The following is a 27,097-nucleotide window of genomic DNA, read 5'->3' on the forward strand; positions in this document are numbered from 1 at the left end:
TTTGCGCTAGCCGTCCCTAATTTAGTAGTATAAGGCAAGAGGGAAGGCACCACCCACCGCCAACTCTTGGACTACTCTTTTACCAACCAATAGGGGGATCGACCGTACCATTATAACGCCCCCACGGCAGAAAGGGCGAGTATGTTTGGTGTGACGGGGCTTCGAACCCGCGACCCTGAGATTACGAGTCGCATGCCTTTACACGCATGGCCATGCCGGGCCGGCCAATTTTATTCTACCATTTTGTGTTTTTTTTTGTTTTTCTTAAATAGAAAGACAACAAGCGATTTAGCTAAACGGAGAATCAAATTCAAAACTAAACATTATACAGTGATGAGAAAGTCCGAAGAGATTTTATTATCATCATCTGAAAAAATACATGGAAATAAATAATTGCATAAATATTCATTAACTAAATCTCATAGAGCATAGGTTTTAATAGGTGAACTTGAAATTTCGATGATACAAAAAGAACTAATACGTTGATGATATAGATTTCAATTCTCAAACTTTTTTTTTCATTTTTCTAGTAAAGCACTGTGGATACCTCAATAATTTGTGTTTCTAAACTTGGCACGAAAAACCTTGGCACATAGGTAAAAATACAATCACATTATAATATCATAATCCACCGTCTAGACAAATAGAAAAAAATATAGAGCTTAAAACACACAGATACCACATTAGTAAAAACTAAACGTTCATGAGTATCATACAATGTACTTATTGCACAAAGAAAAAAAAAGCTTTTATACAAACTAAATTAACACGACACGCACACAAATACGCAGATATTACGTGAATTTTTAACGCGACCTCTATCCGAAAAGTTTCATTAAATAATATTTTAGTTTTAAATTCGTAGAGTGTCTACTTGCTAAGTCCTTCTGACGTGAAACATGCCAGTAGAAATTGTGAATTATATAAACATATTTTAACAGTATAATTTAAAAAAGTGGTTTTGAAATTTCAAAAGGTTTAAAACATCATATGGCATTCTTTGGTAATTAAAGTTATTAAGTGTAATACGATGAACACCAACAATTTATTCCGTTAATATTAACAAAAAAATAAACGAGAGATTTAATATGTCAATAATTTGGCCGTTATACTAATATGTGGCATTCGCTTTTTCTATTATAAAAAAAAATATATGTATTACGCAAATTCACTAACAAACTGATGTTTACTACTTGCCCAATTACTAGAAAGTTACAAGGTACCTAATTGTTTACACTCAGAAAATACAATAATTATCATTTGATTTAGTTTCAGTACTAAATAACACTTAATTGGCAATGAGAATTATCTTAAGTCGTATACTTTTGCGAAGATTACACCCCTATTTTGTTTTATTACTCCTAAAGGGTGTTTCTATTGACGTACGATATCCTCAAATACTTTGAATAGGATCACACAGAGCAAAACATACTCTGCAATTAGTGATTACAGCTTTGTCGTCAAGGAATCCTAGATAAAGCAACTTCTTACAGTATTTCTGTACGTAATAGTCATTTAAGTAGAAATATCACTAGTTATATTATTTTCAAACTCATTTGATTTGGAAGACAGTTTAATAAGCGTGCTCTTTTATTAGGAAATAATAAAAAAAATATTTTTTCATAATTTATCAAACACAACAATTTTGGGCATATTCAAATACTGACTGTATCGAAACTGTAAAGTTGTTTTTTTCCCAAATATTATCTAACTTTGATAAAAGGAAAGAAAAATCTGGTTCCATCAAAGTTGGTTCATTAAAAATATATCCAAGATGAACGTTGTACTAAGTTTTACCTTTACACTATTATTTAGTCAAGTACTTTGAAGCTGTAAACAAAAAAATACATATAGAAATTAACAGGAACCACGTAAACGTGATTAACATTTAAACAGATTTTTTTTACACGACCACAGTAATAATTAATATCATACAAATTAAGTTTCACCATGTTGACCCAACTGACCTAGCTTCAATAACCTTAGAGACGAGAAAAACGTCTTCGTTAATGATTTGGTATTAGTAATTACTGGGAAAACAAAAATAGGAATGACTTGAAAATTACATCATGATAAAGAGTCTTATAATTTTAGGCTTTATATATATATTAATTGAAAAAAACAATCTAACATTGGTGCTTCGTATAATATTCTATATCAGTTCCAGTCTCATTGGTGTAGCCAAAAATTGTTGAATTCCTGAAAAGTATACAAATATTGTTACTACAACAACCCCTAGCATCCAGAACTTGCCATCAGACAAAGTCGTAAGAGCGAAAACATTTTAAATACAGAAGCAAAATAAAGAGCTGTATATGGATTTCTTCTATCATTAGGAAGTAAAAATGCTTGCCATTAAAAAATCGTTAATAAATACGAATTTGGTTAGGCCTAATTAAGATTAATACAATATAGATATAAAAATGTAGTTTTTATCCTGGATTTGTCTCACGCACTGTTACTCAGTAATCGTTATGAGCAGCAGATGTTTTAATTGGAGCAAAATTACGTAGGTTTATATTAAACAGTTCTTTGAGCTCATTTAATTGGACACTAAAGTCTAAAGAAATGAAGTGAACGAATAATGTAATTCAACAGATTATTAATGTAAAATGAGAGAAAAACAAATTTAACCCTTGATGAAACTTTGTAGAATGTACGACAACTGTCTGTTGTAGAGACATAAGTGTAGAGGACTTGAAGAAGAAAGGTGGAAGACTTTCGAAACGTCGTCCTCCACAACAGGCAGTTGTCGTCCATTCTACAAAGTTTCATCATGAACACTCTGTCTGAACAATCTATCAAAGAATCTAACCCTTGTTCCCAAAAACACTTTCAAAAGTAAATTATCTAAAAACTCTCCAAACATACGAAATTATAAAACATTAGAAGTATTCGAAAGAGGCTGAGCATTGTAATATCGTGACTTAACACTAGGTAGAGACTACACCTCCAGACTAGGCTTACGCATGCACATACGATTCTACTCACAAAGAAACGACAAACCTGGTAAATGGTGTTTGAACAGAAGACATAAAACATTAAATCTACATAAAAGGAAGCAGTGACATTTGTTTTTAATCTCATATAACAATCTTAAAAAAGTCAACTTAAAACATAAAGAAATGGTAAAACAGGATAAAGAAAGCCAACTAAATATTTTCAACGACCGCCCCCCCCAAAGAAAAAAAAACAGTCGTAACGGATATTGTTCAAAATAACAATTTTTTTTATCTCAATATACAAACTTTTAATGCAGCGTTATCCTACAAATAAAAATGTATGATATAAATAATCATATAATTTCATATCTTTATTTCTTCTCTTACTACAGTGCACTTATAGGCTTGTCTTCTCACCTCTAGTTTTATATTTTCTTTGGTTAATAAGGTTTGACTATCTGGACAACAGTCCAAGAACTGAAAGAAGATATATTCAAGTACAGCTTAAGAAGTTTTCACACAAAGACACTTTGGTGCAAGTTACCGTTTAAAACATGATCTTTCTAATACGTAACAACTTTACATGTGAAACCAACAAATAGCGAGAATTGTGCGTCAAATAGCTCGCCGACTCTAGCGTAAAACAAAACGTAAAAAAAACAACAACAAAAAACGAATAAGAAAAAATTATATATATATATAAAAGGATGCTCGTTTTTCTTTAGGTGTTTTTCCATTCTAGCTCTGAAAGCCAATCTAGTTCTCAATGACTTTATAGAACTGTCAAAGATAATTTATAAATTTTATATCAACTGTAGAACACGTATCATTTCAGTGCACGTTTATCAGCATATAAATGAAATCGGTGAAGAAAAATGACATTAAACTAGAAGTGTTGAACAAAATTTAAAATGTCATCATTCTCTGAAGAAATTAATATTATTTTGCTATCTAAGCCTAAATATAACCTATGTATGTATTAATCATCTGGTTCATACGGAGTCTGTGTCAGGGTTAGTTCGTGAGCGTGGTCCAGTAAATACAATGGTTCATAATTCGATTTTTTTTCCCGAAATCAATTAACTATTTCGTTTCAATTAATATAGTACAAAAATTAATCGTTTTCTTCATTTTATCCTATTGATGTAAAAGAAAAAACAACTGAGGTTTAGTTTTAGACACAAAAAAAAAACGCGTGGAGTCAATACCCTATTTAGATTTAATACAATAATTTGGTTTATTACCTGATTTCTTAACCCTAAACTCGTCGTCTTTCGTACAGAATTTGCCAAGTTTGGTAGAAATTTGAAAAAGAGGCCATCTTTTCATATAAAACTTTATATGAATTTAGGGTTCGAGCTCTCGCAATGAAACCATAAAATATTGTTTTGGTGTGGGTGAAAAACGTTTCTTCACAAACCATGCTATTTTTGTTGAAGGTCATTAGAGTTCAACCTTGACTTGCGGTGTAAGATGGTTCTAAAATGTTCCTGAAAGTTAGAACACTACACATTAAGTACAAGGAAACAGTATGAACGTTCAACTATTTCATTGGTTGAGGTCTGATCAATCGTATCTAATGTCTATTAATTTCTAAACGACCTCAGACATTGAAAATGGTTAAAATGATAAAAAGAAACGTTCCTTCTTTTCATGGGATTCCAATATTTTAGGATGACCTCTCTTTCTGATCACTTCCACCACAAGGAATCAAATGGAAACTGCATCCACTACGTTTGAATTTCAAGCAAATCTTACATCTTCCAACCCTGCACTTGCAGCTACGAGTAGAGGAAACATGACTTAGACATTCTCCAAGTGTATATTGACTAGTTTAGCACTAAAAAACAAGTTTCAATGGATTTTGATCAAAATCTTGATACGAACGAGCGAGGGAGAGAAGAGAACTCATTTCAACTGAAGATTTTTCTTTTTGCAAGAGATAAATCGATTGGAATAAACTTATTGTTCGAAAGCTTTTATGCTAACTTATAGAGGAAAGTAGTTGTTTTTTTGTTTTTTTTTGCTGAATATAATAACCAAAAGAGCCATAAACGTTTGTACTATCGACTCCCGATTTTAGGGTTAAGTTATGAAGAGACACGTACACAATACACGTTTATCTAAATAGCTATCTATTAAATATTTCTGAAAAGCTTTGGTTACGAAAACAGTCAACGAAACCTAAGAAAAAAACATTTTAGAGTTTTTTTATAGTTCAGTATGGTTTTAAATGCATATTTGTAATTAACACGTTATAGTGAAACGATTAATATTTGGCACAACATTTGTGTTTTAAAATAAACGTTTTTTTTTGTCACAACAAAAGTTTTAGGTCTTGGTAAACACATTTAACCTACAAATGAATCACAACTTTGAAATTTTTCCCCATTTCCTACGATAGAACTTTTAGTAATAAAAATAATATATTGAAACGAATTAGTACTTTTGGAAGAATGAACCGTAAGAAATAAAGTTTGCAACAGTTACATTAGAGTCATTCTATATTTAAAAAAAACATAACAATCGACAAATAAAGCTTATGTTTATGATTTACGAAGATTTTAGTTATTCCCAGTGAATTATGGGAAGACCAAAACGAGTATTTTAATTCATACTCTCCAATTTTAGGTTAGAGTGTCTTTATACACGTCAGAAAATAAAGCACGTACACCGTACACTAATATAATGCATCAACGTCAGTGGCCTTCGTACTTTTGACGAAAGGTTTCTCTTTACCTCGTCGTCAGCGTCGACGAAGTTTCATTCGCTGTTCTGAACTGAAGACGGCTCACGTTAGAACGTCATTGTTCGTTGTTGGTCCAGCACCCCTTTGAATACAGAGCCTCAATTTGGTTCACGACTTGACTAAGTTTTGAAGTCATTCGCGGTAAGGTTTGCAGTAGCTGTATCGGTGATTCATGTGTTGACTATAGGAACCGGAGTGCGAGAAACGTTTTAAGCACTTTTTACATTGGAACGGCTTCTCGCCGCTATGGAGTCTCTTGTGTTCAGTCAGGTGGTGTTTATGTTTGAAGGCCTTGCTACACACATCACACTTGTGAGGACGTTGACCTAAGAAAAGAAGCGATATTATATTAAATCATTATTTTTATTATTATTACCTGCTATGGACTATAACACTGCCTATTATACTTTGCTGATATTAGAGACTGCGATTTCTTCTAAAAAAATTTAAATTTTTTATTTTATCTTCCCGAATAAAAACGTTCCTTCTTCATACCAGCCCCCCCCCGCGCTAGTACAGCGGTAAGTCTACGGATTTACAGCGCTAAAATCAGGGGTTCGATTCCCCTCGGTGGGCTCAGCACATAGCCCGATGTAGCTTTGCAATAAGAAGACACACACTTCTCACCAGTGATTTAGTTTCAGAGAAACAAATAAAGTTAGTGAATAACATACTGATTTTTTCACTTATTATTTTCACGATCGTTAATGGGTAGCACTATATTCGAATTTTATAAAAATATAGCACAGAACATTTGTTTGGAAATTTCGCACAAAGCTACTCGAGGGCTATCTGTGCTAGCCGTCCCTAATTTAGCAGTGTAAGACTAGAGGGAAGGCAGCTAGTCATCACCACCCACCGCCAACTCTTGGGCTACTCTTTACCAACGAATAGTGGGATTGACCGTCACATTATACACCCCCACGGCTGGGAGGGCGAGCATGTTTAGCGCGACGCGGGTGCGAACCCGCGACCATCGGATTACGAGTCGCACGCCTTACGCGCTAGGCCATGCCGGGCCAGCACAGAACAAGGTTCGACCTTGTGGTTAACATTATTTTAATTAAAGTTTAATGCCCATATCAGCCGTCTTTAGAATACATTTTTACTTCAGGTTGCCGTTTCGCTATTACGGAGAAGTAATGTAATGTAATATATAATATAATGTAATGTATAATATCATATTTATTTATTCGGCAATTATATAGTTTTATTGATAAAGATAGTTTGCGACTTTACAGCTAGGCGTTGTTTTTTTTACATCTTCGAGTTTGGTAAACTGTACAGGACGTTAGGGGGAGTTTCCAATAGATAATGTTTGTTTTCTTATAGCACAGCCACATTGGGCAATCTGTCGAGCCCACCGAGGGGAATCGAACCCCTGATTTTCCAATAAATAATTAAACCTATACCAAAATATAGCGAACAAACTGGAACCTCGAGTTCTTATCAACTTCGCGAGGTCGAGAGCAAATACTTCATGCCACACAGAAGTAAAAAAGGAAAACAACCGAGCAGGTTACGAAAATAGTTAAATCCTGTTTGGCAAAATATTTTCAAACAGGAGAGAAGTTAGGAAATGTCCAGACAAATAAACTTACGGGAACAAAACCATACATTTTCGAAAAAAATAATAATTCCTGGCTACGTGTCGCACCGTGTGTCACGAGAGGTTAGGGAGTTTGTTAATATGCGAAAAGTTACAAAATGGGCTATTTGCAATTTGCTCACCGTGAGCTTCGAAACCAGAATTTTAGAGTTATAAATCCATAGACTTATTGCCGAGACACGAGAGATTCCATGTTATTTTCAACGAAAATGTATTCTGTCAACATCTTCATTGTCTTAGTGGTGAGGAATCTTGTTTGTTTGTTTGTTTTGGAATTTCGCACAAAGCTACTCGAGGGCTATCTGTGCTAGCCGTCCCTAATTTAGCAGTGTAAGACTAGAGGGAGGTGAGAAATCTGACAATAGATTTTAGCACTCTAAGTATGACAACACACCGATAACTCACTAAACTTACTCCTAGACTGCTTAACTATCACTTAGTCCATTTATTACAACCTAGCTTACCCCTCCTGGACTACAGTGATTTACTATCACTTAGTTCACTCATCATAAACCCGATAAAGAGGTTTTTGTTTCGTTTTTGTCAGTCAAAAGTATAAACAGAAACACTGCACCACATTTCTCTTGTATTTAGTAGCCATAGATGACGTAATGATTAGGGCACTCGAGTCACAAACTTCTGGTTGCGAGATCGAATTCCTTCACCGAATATGCTCGCCCTTTCAGTCATGGAGGCGCTATAACGTTGCGGTTAATCTAGATATTCGTTGGTAAAATAGCAGCTCACGGATGAACGGTGAGGATTAGTTGTATTATTTCTGGTTTATCAATTAAAAATTAAGGCCATGTTATGCAAGTAACCCTGTAGCAAGTTTCCACGAAAGTCAAGAAACAAATGTACCGTATTTCAAGATCAAAATTATCAAATATTTCTTTCAACAATTTCTACTGACTCTAGAAACAGTGAAATACTAGTAGTAGTTAGAACTTGTTATGACAAAGATGCAGCTGTCACTTAGTTGAAGTGATATACGTTTTATTTGGACACTGAAGTCAAAGACATGCGAAATGAAATAAACGAATAATATAATTCAACGTATGATTTTAAAATATCATTGTATAGTTTTCAAGAAACATTCACATAATAAACGTTTCCAAACACCTATGTACAACACATTTCACTTAACCAATACCTCATTATCATCAGATGAGAGACTAGGCTTAACAGATTAGGTTTACTTTATTGTTGTTGTTTTTTTTTAATTTCACGCAAAGATACTCGAGAACTAGTTGACCATGTTTTTGTTGTGATAGACTAAAGAGAAGGGAGCTAGCCAACACCACCTACCGCCACCTCTTCGGATACTCTGTGCCAACAAATAGTGGGATTGAGCATCACATAATAACATCTCTATAGCTGGAATGATGAGTATTTTGGGGGAAGGGATTATATTCCCCGACCCTCAGATTACGAGTTCAGTGTCTTAAACGCCAGGTCACGATAAGACTTTAAAAACAACCAAAAAAAAAAAACAATTCATATTTGTTTATACGATTAAAACAACCTCCTAAATTTTAATCACTTGTGTAGTTCTATTGATTAAATGCTTTAAACGAATGCAGTAATTTCATGTTCACACACCAATGAGGGTTTTGTACCATATCAGTAAGTATAACGTTGTAGGTCAGTGTATATGTGTGAATTATCTTTTATTAGTAGTTAGATGGACGTTATTTGACGGCCTGCAGAAACAATTATAAATAAATACAGTAATATTAACAACCTAATGTAGATCTTACTTTTCAGATACCTTAAGTATTGGAAATCAATGCAGTTTATCTGTGTTATGTTATGCGTATCTGTTTTTCACACTTTTACACCTGAAGATGTAGTGACTGTCTGCGGATATACGATCTCGTATTTCACTCGCTAGGTATTCAATGGATATTGGCTGCTTGTACAGTTGAAAAGCTTTTAACGTATAACCTGTTTTAAAGTCACAGTTTAACCTAACTTGTGGATACAGCGGTTTAATAATATTCTCTTTCTGCACACATGAAACAGTATCTAAATGAGGTACCACTAAAGTAACAGTATTTCTGGGAACATCTAATATAACGTTAAATGGCGTGTTTAGTTTATTAGTTTTAGTGTGAATTGTTCCATTTTGGAATGACGTCGGGAAACAATAAGCATTTGTCTAGCATTATAAATTTCTGTTTTGAATAGATATTTATGCTCCGACATGTTAAATACTTTGTATAGTACAGTTTTAAATAAAACTTATTCAAATATTGAAGAAGAGAAACTTTCAAAACGTAAAGTCCAGTGGAAGTTGTTTTACGGTAAGTAGTTATCGAAGACACGAACATCTGAGAACGTGACTTTATTATTCTGTCGATTCTCAACAGTTTATAATGTTATGTTTACTATTTAAAAATTGGAGACTTAACATACTCCATACTGTTGAAAACCACAAATCAGCGTATCTGTCGTAATGCATCGACACTGTTAAAAACCACAAATCAGCGCATCTGTCGTAATGCATCGACACTGTTGAAAACCACAAATCAGCGCATCTGTCGTAATACATCGACACTGTTGACCACCACAAACTAAAATATTTATTGTAATACATGGGATTAAAATGCCCAGAAACATGACTGTAACTACACGTTTTCGCGTAAGCACATGAAAGGTCAGCATGGTCAAGGGTAGTGCTAGGGCCCATGGAAATTTCATTACTGTGTTCATACGTTTTACCGTCAAAGTGATCATATGTTGAAGAACGTAAAGGTATTTTAAAAATACCTCTCGTTCCACCAACGAGACCACGTTTTTCACTTGCACCAATGGGCTTCAAGTGTGAAAACAAGTTCATGACGAAGATACCACCTGATCTACAAGACCGCAGTTAACAGTTACCGTGTATACCACCCGATCTACAAGACCGCAGTTAACAGTTCCCGTGTATACCACCCGATCTACAAGACCGCAGTTAACAGTTACCGTGTATATCACCGTCATAGTTCATCAGTTTTAAATTTTTTTTCTCTTTCTTCCTAGCTACTTCAGGGCACGGTCTGGGTAGATTATTCGGCGCCCAGGCTGTGAAAGTGGGTTTTCTCGGGGTACTCCCGTTTCCCCCCCACAGCAAAATCTCTGGCATCGGACCTGTAGGTCCCAGCCTCATTCTGAAAAGGGCCGTTTACCCAGTCATTGGGTATCTAATCATAGTAAATTTTAAAAATCAATTCGCCAGCCGCCAGTGTACTCCGTCCTCGAGCCAAGGTCTGGCTCACTTCATTTTCGCTGTTCTCGTCCAGTTCTCCCGTCCTTCCTCTCACTCACAAATACCTCACTCCATTTTTGAAATATTAAAAAGAAATAAAGTAAAAATTCCACGGATATTTTAAAAATTTCTCATGTAAGGGGACGAAGAGGAACCACAACGTTCCTGAACACCCCAGTTGGAGAGAGAACTCTTCTGATTTCTCTCTCTCTAAACTAAACCCCTGCCACGTTTGTTTGCGTATTTTAAAAACATCTTTGGTTAAACCCTGTGCAAGATTATTCTCAGCAAACACCAACAGCATTAGCACCCACAAACTAACAGAATGCGATATTAGGCCCATCTCCACTTTGTTCCACTTCATCTTCTCGTGGAAAAGTTCAAATTTAGAATACTAGAATCTCGTGACACGAAGCTAACAAATCCAGCACTTAAGCAGAAAATGACAGCGCTGCAACAGTATATTCAATTAAATATGAAAGGTGCTAATACAATGTACCCTCTATTTTTAAGTTGGATTGTTTTGTTTGTTTGTTTTGAATTTCGCACAAAGCTACTCGAGGGCTATCTGCCAGCCGTCTCCAATTTAGTAGTGTAAGACTAGAGGGAAGGCAGCTAGTCATCACCACCCATCGCCAACTCTTGGACTAGTCTTTTACCAACGAATAGTGGGATTGACCGTCACATTATTACGCCCCCACGGCTGAAAGGGGTGAGCATGTTTGGTGTGACGGCGATTCAAACCCGCGACTCTCAGATTACGAGTCGAACGCCTTCATCCACCTGGCCATGCCGGGCCTTCAAGTTAAAACTTAGTTCCAACTCGTGGTATTAAAAAGCTCACTACTTATAGTTCTTGGTAGTTTTAGCGTCGAAATATATATAAAGAAAGCAATCCCAAAATACATTTTAATTTTACAATTTAAGGGCTCTATTTTCAATATTTTGTTTCCATTCACACTAATGTTTTAGGACGATTATGTTGTACTTTCTGAAGCTTACCAGAGTGCTCGTACTTATGTCGAGCTAGAGAACTTTGTTTGTTGAAAACTTTGTCACATTCATTGCAACCAAACACTTCTTCTTCGCCATCTTCCTTCAGAACTTTAATCTTTTTAGTTTTCAGAAGAGCTACAGGACCGTCACCGGACTCAGGGCTGTCTTCTGAGCGTTGACCCTCATCTGCTTCAACCTTTAGGAAAATAGGTTCACCACATTATTTCTGCTACGTATCTTGCGTTATTCTGTTAAAAAAACAGTTTAGTTTGGTTTGAATTTCGCGCAAAGCTACTTCAGGGCTACCTACGACAACTGTCCCTAATTTAGCAGTGTAATACTAGAGGGAAGGCAGCTAATCTTCATCATCCGCCGTCAACTCTTGAGAATCTCATTTAGCAAAGAATAGTGGGATTGACCGTGACATTATAACGTCCCACGGCTGAAAGGGCAAGCATGTTTGGTGCGACGGAGATTCGAACCCGTGATCCTCAGATTACGAGTGGGATGCCTTAACCATCTGGCCTTGCCAGGGCTAGGTGAAGAGAAATGGAAGCCTCCAGAATTTGGCATTATATTAAGGGGAATATTAATATTCAACTGTTGAATTTTGTCACATCACTTTACATATGTCTTAGCATCCGTTTAACTAACTTGATGTGTTAACTCCTGCGTTCTCCTTTATATAAGTACTCGAGATGTTCATTCTCTCCAGTTGTATATAATTGTACCAATTATTTTTAAGTGGTTTATTGTTATAAAACAAAACTATAACAAAAGTGAACATGGAACCAATTTAAACAAAATAACTTTGGTTGTGGAACTCGTTGCGAGTATTTCTACAATTTAAATTATTAGATTTTGCATCAGTACCAAGAAAACCAGGTTTCAACTGAATTAAAAAAAACAACAACAAAGCATTTATGAACAGAAAACAAACATTTCTTCATAATACCACTGCTGAGGAGATAAATTCTGAAGAATGTTCATGAAAAACTGCACGAAGATACAAGAAAAAACACGTGTCAAAAACAAAACAAAACAAAACACAAACACTGTGCTATTAATTACTAGAAATTGAGGTCCTTATAACACCAAAATGGTATTCTTATAACACCAAAATGTTGTTTTTATTTAAATAAGGACCTCTGTTTTTCGTAATAATATGTGTTCTCTACAACAATATGCACTACAGAATATTCGCTTGTTTGTTTGGAAATCAGCACATAGCTAGAAAAAGAGCTGACTGTGCTCTTCCAATCAAAAGGTATAGAGGTTTTCTAATAACGCACACACACCAATTTGCCAATGGGATTGGGCAGTAAAGAAATTAAATAAACACTCTTCTAAATCACGGCGTCTTAACAATACACAACTAGAACTATTTTTGTTGTTGATTTTGTTTCAGACCTACCTATCAACTGATAGGTTAAAGTAAGGGGGAGGTCGGTTCAAAGCGTCACAGCCATTAAAACTGTCATTAAAGTTTAATAAAGGACAACAAATTAGGAATAAAAGCCACAAGCAAAATGCGGACAATCATTATAAGCCTCAATTTAACATTTTAAGAACCTAAGAGACCTTTTAAAAAATATATTATGTTAAATTTCAACTGTGATTTAAATGAAAAGAAAATTCGAATATTTGAAAGTAGATATCTGTGAGACAAACTACAAAATTCACCTGTTTCCAGCTTTTCTTATTCGGTATCCTAAGCTTCAGATCTGCTTGGCCACTCTTATGGTGAGCTTCAAGATCATCCAAAGGAGACACCATCTTTTCATCTACGCATATTTTCAGGTTCGTTGGGCTGTATGCATCTTCTCTACTAGCTGTATCTGAAGAACAAGATCTAATTGGAATGGCCTCACTAGATGGCGACAGTAGGACAAGTGAAGGGGAAGACACTCGCATGATATTAGGTGATGACACATCTGCTAAAACACGTTTTCTGCAATCGTTTTGATGATGTTCATTTGTTTTCGAATACTCGTTGGTAGAAAAAGCTGAACTGTGCAAGTTCGGGTTTAATCCTAAGGAAGTATCAAAACAAGCAGATGGCGAGTAATCTCTTGGAGCTTCATTCATGGGAACAGCAGGGCTTTCTCTTCTGTTTTCAATATATTTATCTTGTTCCTTTTGCCAACCATATGGAAATTTCTGAAACCTAAGTTCATCGTAATGTAAAACATTTTGACTATGTGGATTATTGCTTTCTCGCTGAGGGGTTGACGTACGGGAAGACTTTTGACTGAGATTCAATACCTCACAATCAAGATTGGCACTAAACGGGGATCCATCTACCTCCGAAGAAGCAAGAACTGGAACGGAAATTCTAGACTTTAAGGAAAGATCAAGGGGTTGTTCAAATTCGATATTTCCATGCGAATCTTTGTCAAGTTTTTCTTTTACACTTAGAATATCATCTATATTTGATGGTGTGGGAGATGAGAAAGAAACCGATGATAAAAGACGAGAATTAATATGTTTATCGCTATGAACGAGCGAGTCAGGGACAATCTGCCTAACCGACATGCTTCCGTTATAATGTGTACTTGAGGAGGGAAAAGACGAAGGATTCAGAAAACATTGTGGTTTATATTGAGGAACATTTATAGGAGTTTGCGTGCAAGATGGTTGAGGTTTGTATGACTCGATGAGTTTTGGTACTGAAGGACTCGATGATCCACTGGAATGGTATCTCTGTGCTTGAACGTTCTGAAACCAACATTGTGCAATTCGCGAGGAACAGTCCAATTCTTTGGCAAGGTTTGTGACTTCAGACTTAGTTGGTTTAAGATTACTATCCCGGCATGCCTTTAGAACAGAAACTTTGTGGTCAGCGAGTAGTGGCCTTACACTCACACACTGTGAACTGGCCATCAGGTTTTCATTTCTAGCAGCATCTACATGCCATTCTTCGATACATTCGGTTGAAGAATGCGGTGAAACGCTTTGTTTGATGGCATCATTTTTGTTGTTTTCCGCAATGTCCTTTTGAGTTGGGCGTTCTTCTTCTTTCAGTTCGCCATTTTGAACTTTCTCAAAACTGGTTTCCTGACGTTCACTCTGAGGTAGACGAATTGTTGTGTTCTTCCAGCACGTATTCCTCTCGTGCTGACGATGGACAACGTAGTTATCAAAGTTCTCACAACAGTATCGACACTGGCAATCGTTTAGCTGGTTTATATTATATTCGTTGTTTTCAGGACTTTTAGTGCCTTCTGATTCCGATTTACAGTTGACAATATTCCCTGAAATTGATAATGGATGAGAACATGGGGGCGTGTTAAAAAGATCCGGAAGAAAGCCATTTTGTCCGTTATTACTTCCGGAAACTTGTTGCTTGGTTACAGTAGCATCAACAATCTGAAGTATCTTTTTAACAGCGTTGAAGTTTCTTTTTAACGGAAGGCTAGCAGCTGAAGAAGAGAAATCGGTCTTCTCAGAATTGTAGTTTTCAAGTTCCAGATTGGACGGTCCAGACTGCAAAGAAATAGTAAAAGAATGGTCTCTTAGAGAAGGGAGGGAGGCAACTCTCAAAAAGTCTTTATCCTCTGAACTCTGAACATTGGACATTCTGGACTGTAACAGATGTGACATATCTGTTAAGCCAGGTAATGAAATGTACTGTGAAGGGAGGCCGGAGGCCCGAAAACTGTTGGCTAACACTGGATGAAATGGAACAAGTGGAAGGTAAGATTGCATCGTATGATGCTGATGGGCTGGTTGACTCGTGTGATTCTCTGATTGGTTGAAAGAGGTGAAGCGATCAGAAGTTGGTAGGAAGGTTGCAGGGGTCAGCGAAATTTCTTCTCTGTTGGCTTCATGTTTTGGAATGATTGGGCGGAAAACGTTGTTCTGGTTTGTTCCTCTGTTACGAGAAGATTTAATGTCGATCTTACGAACCTAAGGAATTAAACAAAAACACAATTTGAAAATTTATATTATGAATGTAGGTTACAAATTTCCTAAATTCATACGACACCGAAGTTAGCATTTAAGACAAATAAACTGTGTTCCATATTACAAAAATAAAAGTGACAAACCTCTTCAGGACCACTGATTAAACGAAACACAGTCTCCACATTACTTCAAGAACCACAGTAAAATACCTTTTTCTTGCTGTTGTTTGAAGCATTTTTTACACTGCATTAAAAGCAATCTGAATCGGTGTTGATCTTATGTAAAGCATTTTTATCTAATGCAGAAAAGTGTGTCTGTAAAGTACAAAACGGAACTGAGACAGTGTTTTATCTAATGCAGAAACGTATGTCTGTAAAGCACGAAACGGAACTGAGACAGTGTTTTATCTAATGCAGAAACGTTTGTCTGTAAAGCACGAAACGGAACTGAGACAGTGTTTTATCTAATGCAGAAACGTTTGTCTGTAAAGTACGAAACGGAACTGTGACAGTGTTTTATCTAATGCAAAAACGTATGTCTGTAAAGTACGAAACGGAACTGAGACAGTGTTTCTCCCCATCACCTGAATTTTCTTGTAAAACAAACTGTTTCGGCTACAAAATTTCACATTGTTTTCTGATTTTGTTTATTTTAAGCAAGATGAAAAGAAATAAAACCATGTGAAAATGTAACCTCGCTTTGTTTTTCATTTAGCGCAGAGCGCTATTTGTTTTCTGCCCACCGTGGTTATTGATACCCGATTCTTTGGTGTTATAATCCGCGTTCTATTCACCGCGAGAATTCAAAACTCGGATTTTAACGTTGTATATACGTGAACTGATCCACATAGTAATTTAATCGTGGCCCACCCAAATGAACCCCACCCCATACGTATAAAAATCTACCAGTATAATTACGCGTTTTTTTTTGTTTTTTTTTTATAAAAGGGGTTGCAGTCGAGTGTCAACAGACTTATAGAAACTACTGCTCCTCGCTAGTACAGCGGTAAGTCTACGGATTTACAATGCTAAAATCAGGGGTTCGATTCCCCTCCGTAGGCTCAGCAGATAGCCCGATGTGGCTTTGCTATAAGAAAACACACACACAGAAACTACTCTACCCTCCAGTTAGGAAGGCCACAACTAGCTCTCTCACTAGTACTAGTGTTTCCAAGGTAACGAAACAGTGTTCAGTGGGGTCTCCTTTAAACTTTATCAAACAGTATTTTAATGAAGCAAACTTCAACACTTTAAGCTAACACTTGCAGATTCGAGATACTGACAAAAAGTCACAAACGTCGCATGAAAAAACATGATACACTTATTCTTTCAGCGTAAGAATGATTTGTTTGTTTATTTGTTTTGAATTTCGTGCAAAGCTACACGAGGGCTATCTGCGCTAGCCGTCCCTAATTTAGCAGTGTAAACTAGTCACAACCACCCACCGCCAACTCTTGGGCTACTCTTTTATCTACGAAGAGTGGGATTGACCGACATAAAACGCCCCCACGGCTGAAAGGGCGGGCATGTTATTTGTTTTGAATTTCGCGCAAAGCTACGTAAGGGCTATCCACACTAGCTGTAATTTAGCAGTGTAAGACTAGAGGAAAGGCAGCTAGTCATCATCACCCATCGCAAACTCTTGGACTTCTCATTTTATTAAAGATTAACCGTCACATTATAATGCCCTCAACGACCGTAACGGCGAACATGTGTGGTGCGACGGAGATTCGAACACGCGACTAGCGCCCTAACCACTTGGACATGCGGAGCCACGCATAAGAATGAATTGATGAGAGATTTTACGTTTTATGTTTCGAAAAGTGTCTTACTTTACTTGTTCTCACTTTCGTTGTAAACCAGAAATGTAAAATACGGAGTGGTAATAGTCTTTGAAGTGATTTAAATTGGCTTCTATTTCCTTGGGCTATTCGTGGTTTAATGGTTAACGAACTGGACTGCGGATGAAAGCTTAAGATTTGAACTCGTGACACACTATTGAACATGGTGTACATTTTTAACAGTGGGGCCCTTGTAACTTCATGTGACGGTTACTTTCATTATTAAGTTGAAAGCAGATGTGTAGGGATCGAATGCTGCTGACAGGGTCTAATACTTCTTTTCACCAGTTCAAATTTAGAAACTGCTACACCTGATCCTGGGAGAATTAATCTTAGAGGTTCGACCCATGTATAGCATAAGGTGACCTGGAGGTTGAATGAACTGAAGTCCACGAAAACGAAACGTTGTCTTGATTTTCGATACAAATTTTGTTTCTGAATTTCGCACAAAGCTACTCGAGGGCTATCTGTGCTAGCCGTCCCTAATTTAGCAGTGTAAGACTATAGGGAAGGCAGCTAGTCATCACCACCCACCGCCAACTCTTGGGCTACTCTTTTACCAACGAATAGTGGGATTGAGCGTCATATTATAACGCTCCCACGGCTGAAAGGGCGAGCATGTTTGGCGCGACGGGGATGCGAACCCGCGACCCTCAGATTACGAATCGCACGCCTTAACACGCTTGGCCATGCCGGGTCAGATAGATATGCTACTGACATAGCACAAACTAAAAAACACAATTTGGCAGTTTGTTTTATCTTTGTCTGCTCTAGCCAACAATAATTTTAAAATAAAATAATAGGTAAAGACTGGAACTCTTGGAGCTTCTCTCGTCTCATCAAACAGTGGGATTTGACTGTCTCTCATATAACGCACTTGTGGCCCTGAAGTGCGGAGCGAGAAGCTGTATGCGATTTGTCATAAACATAAAATTTATACCAATTTCAGATCACAATGTTGTAATAACATTTGTAGGGCCAACACTGACATATATTTATTGATTAAAGAAATCCTACACATACAGATTTCAATGACCTTGAATAAAATGCAGTCTGTATTTAAATTGCACATTCTATAATATGCACAGTACTTTTCTTGTTGCTATCCAACGTTATACCAGTTTTATTTAGCTTTGCTTAAATTATCATTAATGTTTTAATGCATTTTTAGTTATTTCTTATGACTTATGTAAATTAATTCATATTTTCCTTAAAATACTCACGCCAAACTTGCTCGCCCTTTCAGCCGTGGGGGCTTTATAATGTGACGATCAATCCCACTATTCATTGGTAAAAGAATAGCCCAAGAGTTGGCGGTGGGTGGTAATGACTAGCTGTCTTCCCTCTAGTCTTACACTGCTAAATTAGGGACGGCTAGCGCAGATAGCCATCGAGTAGCTTTGTGCGAAATTCAAAAACAAACAAATCTTAAAATACTAAAGACGGAATCTGTAGAGTTCCGAAACGTTTATCTGCCCCTTTTGTGATTAAATAAACAAAGTTGTTTTATGCAAGTGCCATAATCCCTTTTACTGTGAAACTTATTTTAGAATATATATATATATGGCTAAACAATTAACTGCAGAACTCTCTACCTGTACTTACGTGGTTTAACAATTAACTGCAGAACTCTCTACCTGTACTTACGTGGTTTAACAATTTACTTCAGAACTCTCTACCTGTACTTACGTGGTTTAACAATTTACTTCAGAACTCTCTACCTGTACTTACGTGGTTTAACAATTTACTTCAGAACTCTCTACCTGTACTTACGTGGTTTAACAATTTACTTCAGAACTCTCTACCTGTACTTACGTGGTTTAACAATTTACTTCAGAACTCTCTACCTGTACTTACGTGGTTTAACAATTTACTTCAGAACTCTCTACCTGTACTTACGTGGTTTAACAATTTACTTCAGAACTCTCTTCCTGTACTCACCTGGTTGAATAATTAATTTTAAAGCTCTCTTCCAATATTTATATAATCGAACAATTTCTTAGTGTTGTATACCCGTTTTTACATATTTAAACAATTTGATGTAACATTTGTTTGATATGATAATTTTGAGGAATTGTCACCTGTTTTGTTCTATCTATAAAATTTGTTCTGTAGGATTCTTTACTTGTTCAATTTGAATTCCAAATAACTTCTAGGATTGTTTATTAATAATCTTCTTATTCTACAACTTTTGTTTGAATATCTACCTGTTTTTACCTTTACTAATAATTAATCGTGGTATTCTCTACCTGTATTTACCTAGATCAATAATTCATAACAGAATTGTTTACTTGTATTTATAGAATCGTACAACTATAATGTTTGATTTTATTCATAAATAAAAATAATAGTCTAAATTCAACAATTATTAAATACACAATTACATTCGACCTTTGTTTAATTCACTCTCTTAGTTTGAAGCTATCTATTTACCCCTAAATTTTACGTAATCTAGGTACGTATTTTGTATCTATCCGCCAGGTTCACGACTGTTAGCCTTACCTATAACAAACTAGTATTTCAAGACGTTTGATTTCTTGTACATTTTACTAAGCTTTTGATCTACCCCAATCTACTTGTTGCACTTCTTCTTTGGATGTTGACAAACGTTTAACCAAAGAGTTACCATGGGAATACTTAATAAATCCGCTTTTTAAAATAGTTTTTTTCTAAATCTGCGATGCCAGTACTTTGGTTAGAAAGTCTTCGAATCACACAAATCGTGTAACATAAACATCATGATCAGTACAGCTAATTTCACTAATTGCTGCTGGTAGCTTGTGGATTGCCAACTTATTTTAAATATTTCATGAAGGATTCGCACTTTTGTTTTAAAGTGAAAGCTGTGTCAAGATGAATGATAAAATTACTTAATATGTGGATCCCACCTGTCGCAAATAGTACAGCAATAACGTAGTAAATTAAGGGTTAACATCACTCATTCTGCTGTGCGAGTTCCACCATAAAACACCTTCATCACTGTTATTCGTCTCAATAATAAACATGGGGGTTTATGAGGCTAAAATTATTGTTCGATCTTCGCGGTGCCCACGCCTCAGATAGCTCACTGTTCAGCTTTACTCTTACCCACGAGAAAGGAAACACTAATCTAGCGAAACTGCGATAGCAAAACATCCAGCTAATAAAAAATAGATACATTTTGGAGAAATAGATCGTTATTTCATTCACCTTAATAGAAGTTATTTGAATAGTAATACGCTATATTTTTTTCTCATAAGTGTCTTAAACGTAACTGTTCTTTTACCTTTAAGTTCATAACGAGGCACTTCTTGCTAGTCATATGGGACGAGTAAGAACCGGAATGGGAGAATCTCTTCCCGCAGTTCGGACAGGTGAAAGGCTTCTCCCCGCTGTGGATCCGGAGGTGTTCCTTCAGGTGATGCTTGAACTTAAAGGCCTTGCCGCATTCCGGACACTTGAACTTCCGCAGCACCGCGCTCTCGTCGTGGCTGATCATGTGTCGCTGTAGACGGTAGACGTTGGCAAAGCTCTTATTGCAAATCTTGCAGGACTAAACAAGAGAGGGGAGGAGGGAAATGTCGCTAGAGGGCCATGCAAAACTTGGGATAGTTAGGGTTAGCTGACTCAATGGACAGGATTAAGTATGTCGTGCTGAAAGGGTGATTTTTTAAGCCTAAAATCGACAGTTAAAGAAGTGTAGTAGACAAGTAAGATGTGTACAGATTAAAGTAATTTTGCAGCAGGTATTAGTTTATAGAAAGATTTAAACGTTTAGTTTTGAAATCACGAAGATGAAACATTTCAAGATGTATAGCAGAGGAGTGAAAGCTTGTAATATCATTTAAAAAAAATAATTATGACGTAATTAAAAACATCATATAGGTTTTTTGCTTTTTTCTAGTTAAGCTAATCACCATAAATATTTGTTCAAGGAGCATGGTATGTTAAAGAAACATGACTTTCTAAATATAATGGCAACATATTCCAACAACGAAGAAGGAACGAACACGTTATGATTTGTCTTCTGACAGTGTTCCTTGTAGCTTTAGGGCTTGCAGTTAAATTACCCTAACGTTCAGGTAAAAATAAAACAACTTTTCATGTCATATGTGAATCCATTGTTTTTTGTGCTTAAGCTACGAATCAGACGCGATATTTTTGTCTCTAGCCTTCATTACGTTAGCACTGCTTTATGACACGATATATATACATGTATATATAAACCTATATTTCAGGTACGCGTTAATACAGACAGTATCTTAGTGCTTCTATTACCATTTAATTGTATCTAAAGTAGGTCTTTGGCCGAAATGTTGTATAGTAAATAATACATATACTGAATGGGTATTGAAGACAGATTCAATGAGATAAATCAGGGTTATCGCTTCTTAACAAGCATTATCTTCGTTACGTAAATATCAAAACGTTACATCTATTTCATACTTACATAAAAACAGGTTCATTTTGCATTGATTGCTAAAAACAAGCATCGAATTATTGGATAATTCTATAAACTGTTGCACGTCATAATTGTAACTCGCAATTTTACTATTTAATAGCTGCAATTTAAGCAACGTTATATAAGTATTGTCAAATTGTATCCTTGCTATTAATCTGTTCAGTGCCGGAGACGAGATAACTCGTCCAAGCCGATTGGTAACACAGTGCCACGGACGAGTTAATTCGTTCTCAATTATACCTAACTTCAACGCTAGATATCAGCACCATACATGCATTTGACCTACTTACAAATTGTTTCACTTTCGACCCAAAATGGCGTCACGAAAAAGTTACAAAATGAAGAACCATTAAGAGTTGTATTCTGAACTTGGTTCGGAGTTGCCGTAGCAACTGAAATACTTGGCAGTCAACAGGTTAAATATCAGTCACAAGTTTACATTACCAGGGTCTAACGGAATTATCCACGGATAAAGGAATGATAAAAAAGTCGTGTTTTTTACAAAAAATATTAATATTTTATTAATTGTTGGATTTAAAATTTAAGAACGTGCAGTAAATGCCGCAAATACAAATGTTATGGTAATAATCTTCTTTCAATAAATTAAAGCATTACATAATAAATTTCATACCACCAGGGTGCATCATTTGAAAATATCCAAATAGTAAAAAAAGAAAAGGAAAAAAGAAGCATACCTGGTTCGAGGTAGCATGGATCAGTTCGTGTTTTTCTAAATGCTTTTTGTCAGAGAATAAGGACTTGCACTTAGTGCAGACGTATTTCGACTGATTCTCCTGCTCACTAGAGCCCTCTGTGTTTGGATGCGCGTCTTTCAGATGATCTCGAAGAGCATATAGGGAATGTGGTCCCACGTAACTCTGATCGCACTGAGTGCAGCTTACTACGTCGGATTCACCTATTTGTATGGAGCAAAGAGAAAAAAAGAAGGAATTTTAATAAATATATTGCAGTACCATAAAAAGGAGATTAATCAAACTATACGTATACCAACTGGTCTCACTGCAAAAGTTAAGATATGCACTTCATGCCTCACAAATTACACAGAATAAAACATGCAGATGTGATAATCTACATTGTGGATCACACAATAGCAGTCACATGTCATTCTATTGGCTGTCTATTCAAGCCAACATGGTGAACTTAGAATAAGCCAAACCGGGATAACTGCACTAATGGAGTCCATTTTCTTCCGAGACGCTGCGTCAATGTGCGTTAGCTCTTCAGTTTTCGTTATCTCGTTTGGGACTGGTTCATCAACAGTACAGGACACACCAGGTATGACTCATAACGAGATGGTACACACAGATTTGATACACTGTTCAATGGAACAACGTTATGCCTTCCATTTAACCCTCGGCATGGATATCCATTTCTACTTATCAGCAGAGGAGAAATTTGTTGGCATTCACTGGCCAAACAGTCACTTCTGATACGCATTCCGAGTGAAACTTGAAATGAGCCACTAGTTTGTAGTAAGTTTAAAGTACGAAAACAGAGCTCACGATCACATCTATCAAACTACGAAAACTTAAAAATCGCTTAGCGATTACATTTTCATTAGTAAATACAGCTTCAAGTAGCTACTGTTTTTTTTTTATTTCAGAGAGCACAGCCGCTGGAAATCGAACCCCGGGTTTTAGCTTTGTAAGTCCGTAACTTTACCACTGTCCCACCGCGGGTCACTATGTGCTGAGAACAATAAACAGAAGTAAATATGAGTGATTTCGAATTAAGAGGGTCAAATAATTAAAAACATCCCACGTTCTGATTTCTCGTGCAAATTTTGTGAAATGTAATAAACACGAAACACGATAAATCAGGCACAAGAGATTCAGGCTAAATAAAAGTGGGAGGTGTTAGCCTTTTTTTTTATTTAGTAGTTTCACGTTTTTGCTTAACATAATTGTATGTTGTTCAACTCTGGATCAAAATCATAGAAGGCCCATAGGAAACTTCAGTTATAATAAGACACCTTTCCCCGCGATTTTCCACAAATCCTTAGTTTTCTGAGTGTGATATAGTTTATTTTACTCAATCTTTTATCTTGCACCTAAACACGCTTTAAAAATCGAAAGTTTCCGACAGAAAAACGTATCTGAGAAGGCTATAAAATTAAACTATAATAACTTCCTGTAGATTAGAAAGAGGGTCTATATAATCAAAAAAGTAACGGGTATGCGAAAGAGGGAAGATTTTTGTAAACTTTATTATGCCATGTAAAGCATGAACGGTGTCACCATGTTTGTATATGAAGGTGGGGTAAGTGTAGATACTTTTTATGCGTTGTAAATTTAACAGAATTTGGGGAATGGATCTGTGGTTCTTCAGAACCCCATATCAGACAACAATGTGTATGTGTTTAAGGCTTCGTGAATGAAGTTATTAACTTGTTTATACACATTTACAGTACCGGCACCGTCAACATGTTGAATAGGGACCTATAAACAATATTACTGAGTTTTAATACCTGAAACCGGTTACCAGGTTTTGAAAGTGTCGCTAGATCTGGTGTCTTTTTTTTTTTTAAAGACAATTCGATAGGCTTATTATTATTACTTCAGTACTAGAGGTGTTTACTGGGTATGGCGTGTTGTGAAATAGGCTTAATCCACTTAGGTTTAACCTCGCAACAAACGATACACCCCGCACGGCCATTAGATTCGTTCAGAACTCTACGTACCTAACCTCATGCGTAAGTAGCCTAGGCAGGTCACTTAACTGTTTAAATTACTTTAAATAAACAGCACTGCCTTCAAATATAATAAAACTGGTGCGTTTGAATACAAAATACCACTACCAGCAAGATACGTCTTACTTCAAGTACGATTTGTTTGTTTTTTTAATTTCGCGCAAAACTACACAAGGGCTATCTGCGCTAGCCGTCCTCAATTTAGTAGTGTAAAGAAAGGCAGATAGTCATCACTATCCACAGCCCACCCTTAGACTACTCTTTTACCAACGAATAGTGGGACTGACCGTAACATTATAACGCCCCCATTGCTGAAAGAGCGAGCGTGTTTAGTGCGACGGGTATTCAAACCTGCAACCCTCGGATTACGAGTCTAGTGCCTTAACCACCTGGCCATGCGGGGGGCCTTCGATCTACGAAATTTTCCCATAGAACAAAATTGAAATAAAAACGTAGCAATAACAACAGCTGTTGAATAACAAACAAATTCACGGGAGGCTAAACACCTTCATTTTGTATTTAGAATAATACAAACTGAATAACTTCGTTGGCTCACTATGCAAGAAACCCACCTAGAAAACAGTTAGAGAAAACCGGAAAACTGACATGAAGATGAATAAATCTGAAATCAGTGGAGTTTAAGAGCAGATTAGAGAACGACCAACATGACAAGTACGGTGTCACCAACCATTACAACCACGGCTCTGTCTTATTAGCATTTTAATAGAGGAGCACCTGTTCATCTCCCAAGTCGGGAGATAAGAGGTAATGTATCATTCTCATCCACCGTTTACGACTATGACGAGTGGGTCTCCCCGGACAACCCCGCGATAGTCCGGAACTGATAATACCTCGGGTAGAGATTCTCGATGGAGCAACGTGAATAGGATGTCATTTATTACATGGTATAAAAATGTATTTATATGGAGAAGAAATACGAACAGAGCAAACAGCAATATTCGATCTCCATTATAGTGTATTCCCTCAATTCTGTTTAAGTAATTATACAAGAGGAAAAAAAAACTGACCCTCTTGTCTAATTGGTTCTGTTTATCGCGCACGTTTTTTTGTTTTCAAAAATAAGGCGACCATTATTATTTAGATCGAAATGCGTCCTTAAACTCATGTTTCTAACTTAACCACCTGTACCTCACAAATACTATGATCGGGAGGTGGGGGTGGACATTTCGAGGAGTTTTGTTAAGCGCAAAACTTCGAGGTCAGATGCCTGACCTCTGCGTTGTCTATCAGTCATTGTGTAAACAAAAACAACAAACAAATGACCTTTATTCTTCAGATATTAATTTAAAGAAAAACACTTTTAATTTCAGCCAAAGTTGCGTCATTGCTGCTTTACCAGTTCTTTTACTACGGGACGCGAACCTTGGATTTGCAATCACACATCTTAACCTTTAAGCTGCGCTCAGCTGTTATTGTTTCGTACTTTCCGATATACAAAAGTTAATTTTTCACCAAGAAGAATGTATTAAAATATTTTGTTTAATGTAACACTACGGGGGGTGGAACTCGTGAACCTCGTCCGAAACATTTTCATGGTTGTGATATTTTGTTATTGAATGCACCAATTGTATTAAACGTAAAGGATGTACTGTATAGTCAAAGTAATTTAAATACTTAACTGTCCTCCCTAGACTATTTACGTATGATTTTAGGCACGTAGAGTTCTGAAAGAATGAATCTAATGGCCGTGTGAGACGTATCGTTGACTGCGAGGTTAAACCTAAGTGGATTAAGCCTATTCCGCAACACTTGATACCCACCAAAAACCTCTAGTAGAAACAACACTTTGAGCCGAATTGTTTGATCAAAAATGGCAAACCAATCGATTTACCTAGTAAGAGATGCCAGATCTGGCGACACTTTAAAAACTAGGTGCAGGTATTAAACTCAGTGATACTGTTCTCATGACCATGCTCAACAGGATGACAGTAATGGCACTCTAAGTGCCGATAAACAAGTGAAACAAAATTCGCACACACAGAACGTTAACACTTAAACAATGGTCCCCACTGGTACAGCGGTAAGTCTACGGATTTACACCACTAAAATCGGGGGTTCAGTTACCATCGGTGGACTCAGCAGATAGCCTGATGTGGCCTTGCTGTAAGAAAATACACACACATAAACGCTGCTGCCTCAGATGTGGCTATGAAGATTGACTAATCCTAAAATATACTTCCTTTTACAAGACACAGTGTTCTCTACATCACGGCTTCCTCTCTTACACATGCGATGATGTCGTACGTACGTCTCTACTCTTAATTCATCTTTGCACGGTTCATTGAAGCTTAAAAGGCTTACCGCACATGCGCGCTCGTTACTCTTTTAATTACATAGATATATCACGTCGATGAAGTTTATTGCGAAAACCAGAGTTACAATTATTTCTAAACCACGTTATATGACGAAAACTAACGATTACGTAAACAGTTCAGTACTGTTTCATCTCTGTTTAAATTTAGAGACACAATACCACAGATAATAAATTGTTTGATTTAATTATTCTATAATTGTTGGGCCCGGCATGGCCAGGTGGTTAAGACACTGGACTCGTAATCCGAGGGTCGGAGGTTCGAAACATCCTTGCCCTTTCAGCCGTGTGGGCGTTATAATGTTAAGGTCAATCCCAC

General features: G+C 36.6%; 1 protein-coding gene across 12 annotated transcripts in view; it reads right to left on the reverse strand.

Annotated features, from left to right (window-relative positions):
• Positions 1 to 326: 326 nt before the first annotated feature.
• The window catches only part of LOC143240776 (uncharacterized), a 246,700-nt gene continuing 219,929 nt past the window's right edge, over positions 327 to 27,097 (reverse strand). For 9 of the 12 annotated variants that reach the window (XM_076483806.1, XM_076483805.1, XM_076483803.1 and 6 more), the window contains 5 exons: positions 22,432 to 22,652; positions 20,561 to 20,827; positions 13,233 to 15,458; positions 11,556 to 11,745; positions 327 to 6,017 (listed from right to left, as the gene is read on the reverse strand). In XM_076483806.1, coding sequence (XP_076339921.1) covers positions 5,824 to 6,017; positions 11,556 to 11,745; positions 13,233 to 15,458; positions 20,561 to 20,827; positions 22,432 to 22,652 — 3,098 coding nt within the window. In that variant the 3' untranslated portion in view covers positions 327 to 5,823. The remainder of the gene's footprint in view (positions 6,018 to 11,555; positions 11,746 to 13,232; positions 15,459 to 20,560; positions 20,828 to 22,431; positions 22,653 to 27,097) is intronic. The other 3 variants (XM_076483814.1, XM_076483804.1, XM_076483813.1) reach the window with 2 other exon arrangements.

This window comes from Tachypleus tridentatus, chromosome 13 (assembly GCF_004210375.1).
Source record: "Tachypleus tridentatus isolate NWPU-2018 chromosome 13, ASM421037v1, whole genome shotgun sequence".
Taxonomy (NCBI): domain Eukaryota; kingdom Metazoa; phylum Arthropoda; class Merostomata; order Xiphosura; family Limulidae; genus Tachypleus; species Tachypleus tridentatus.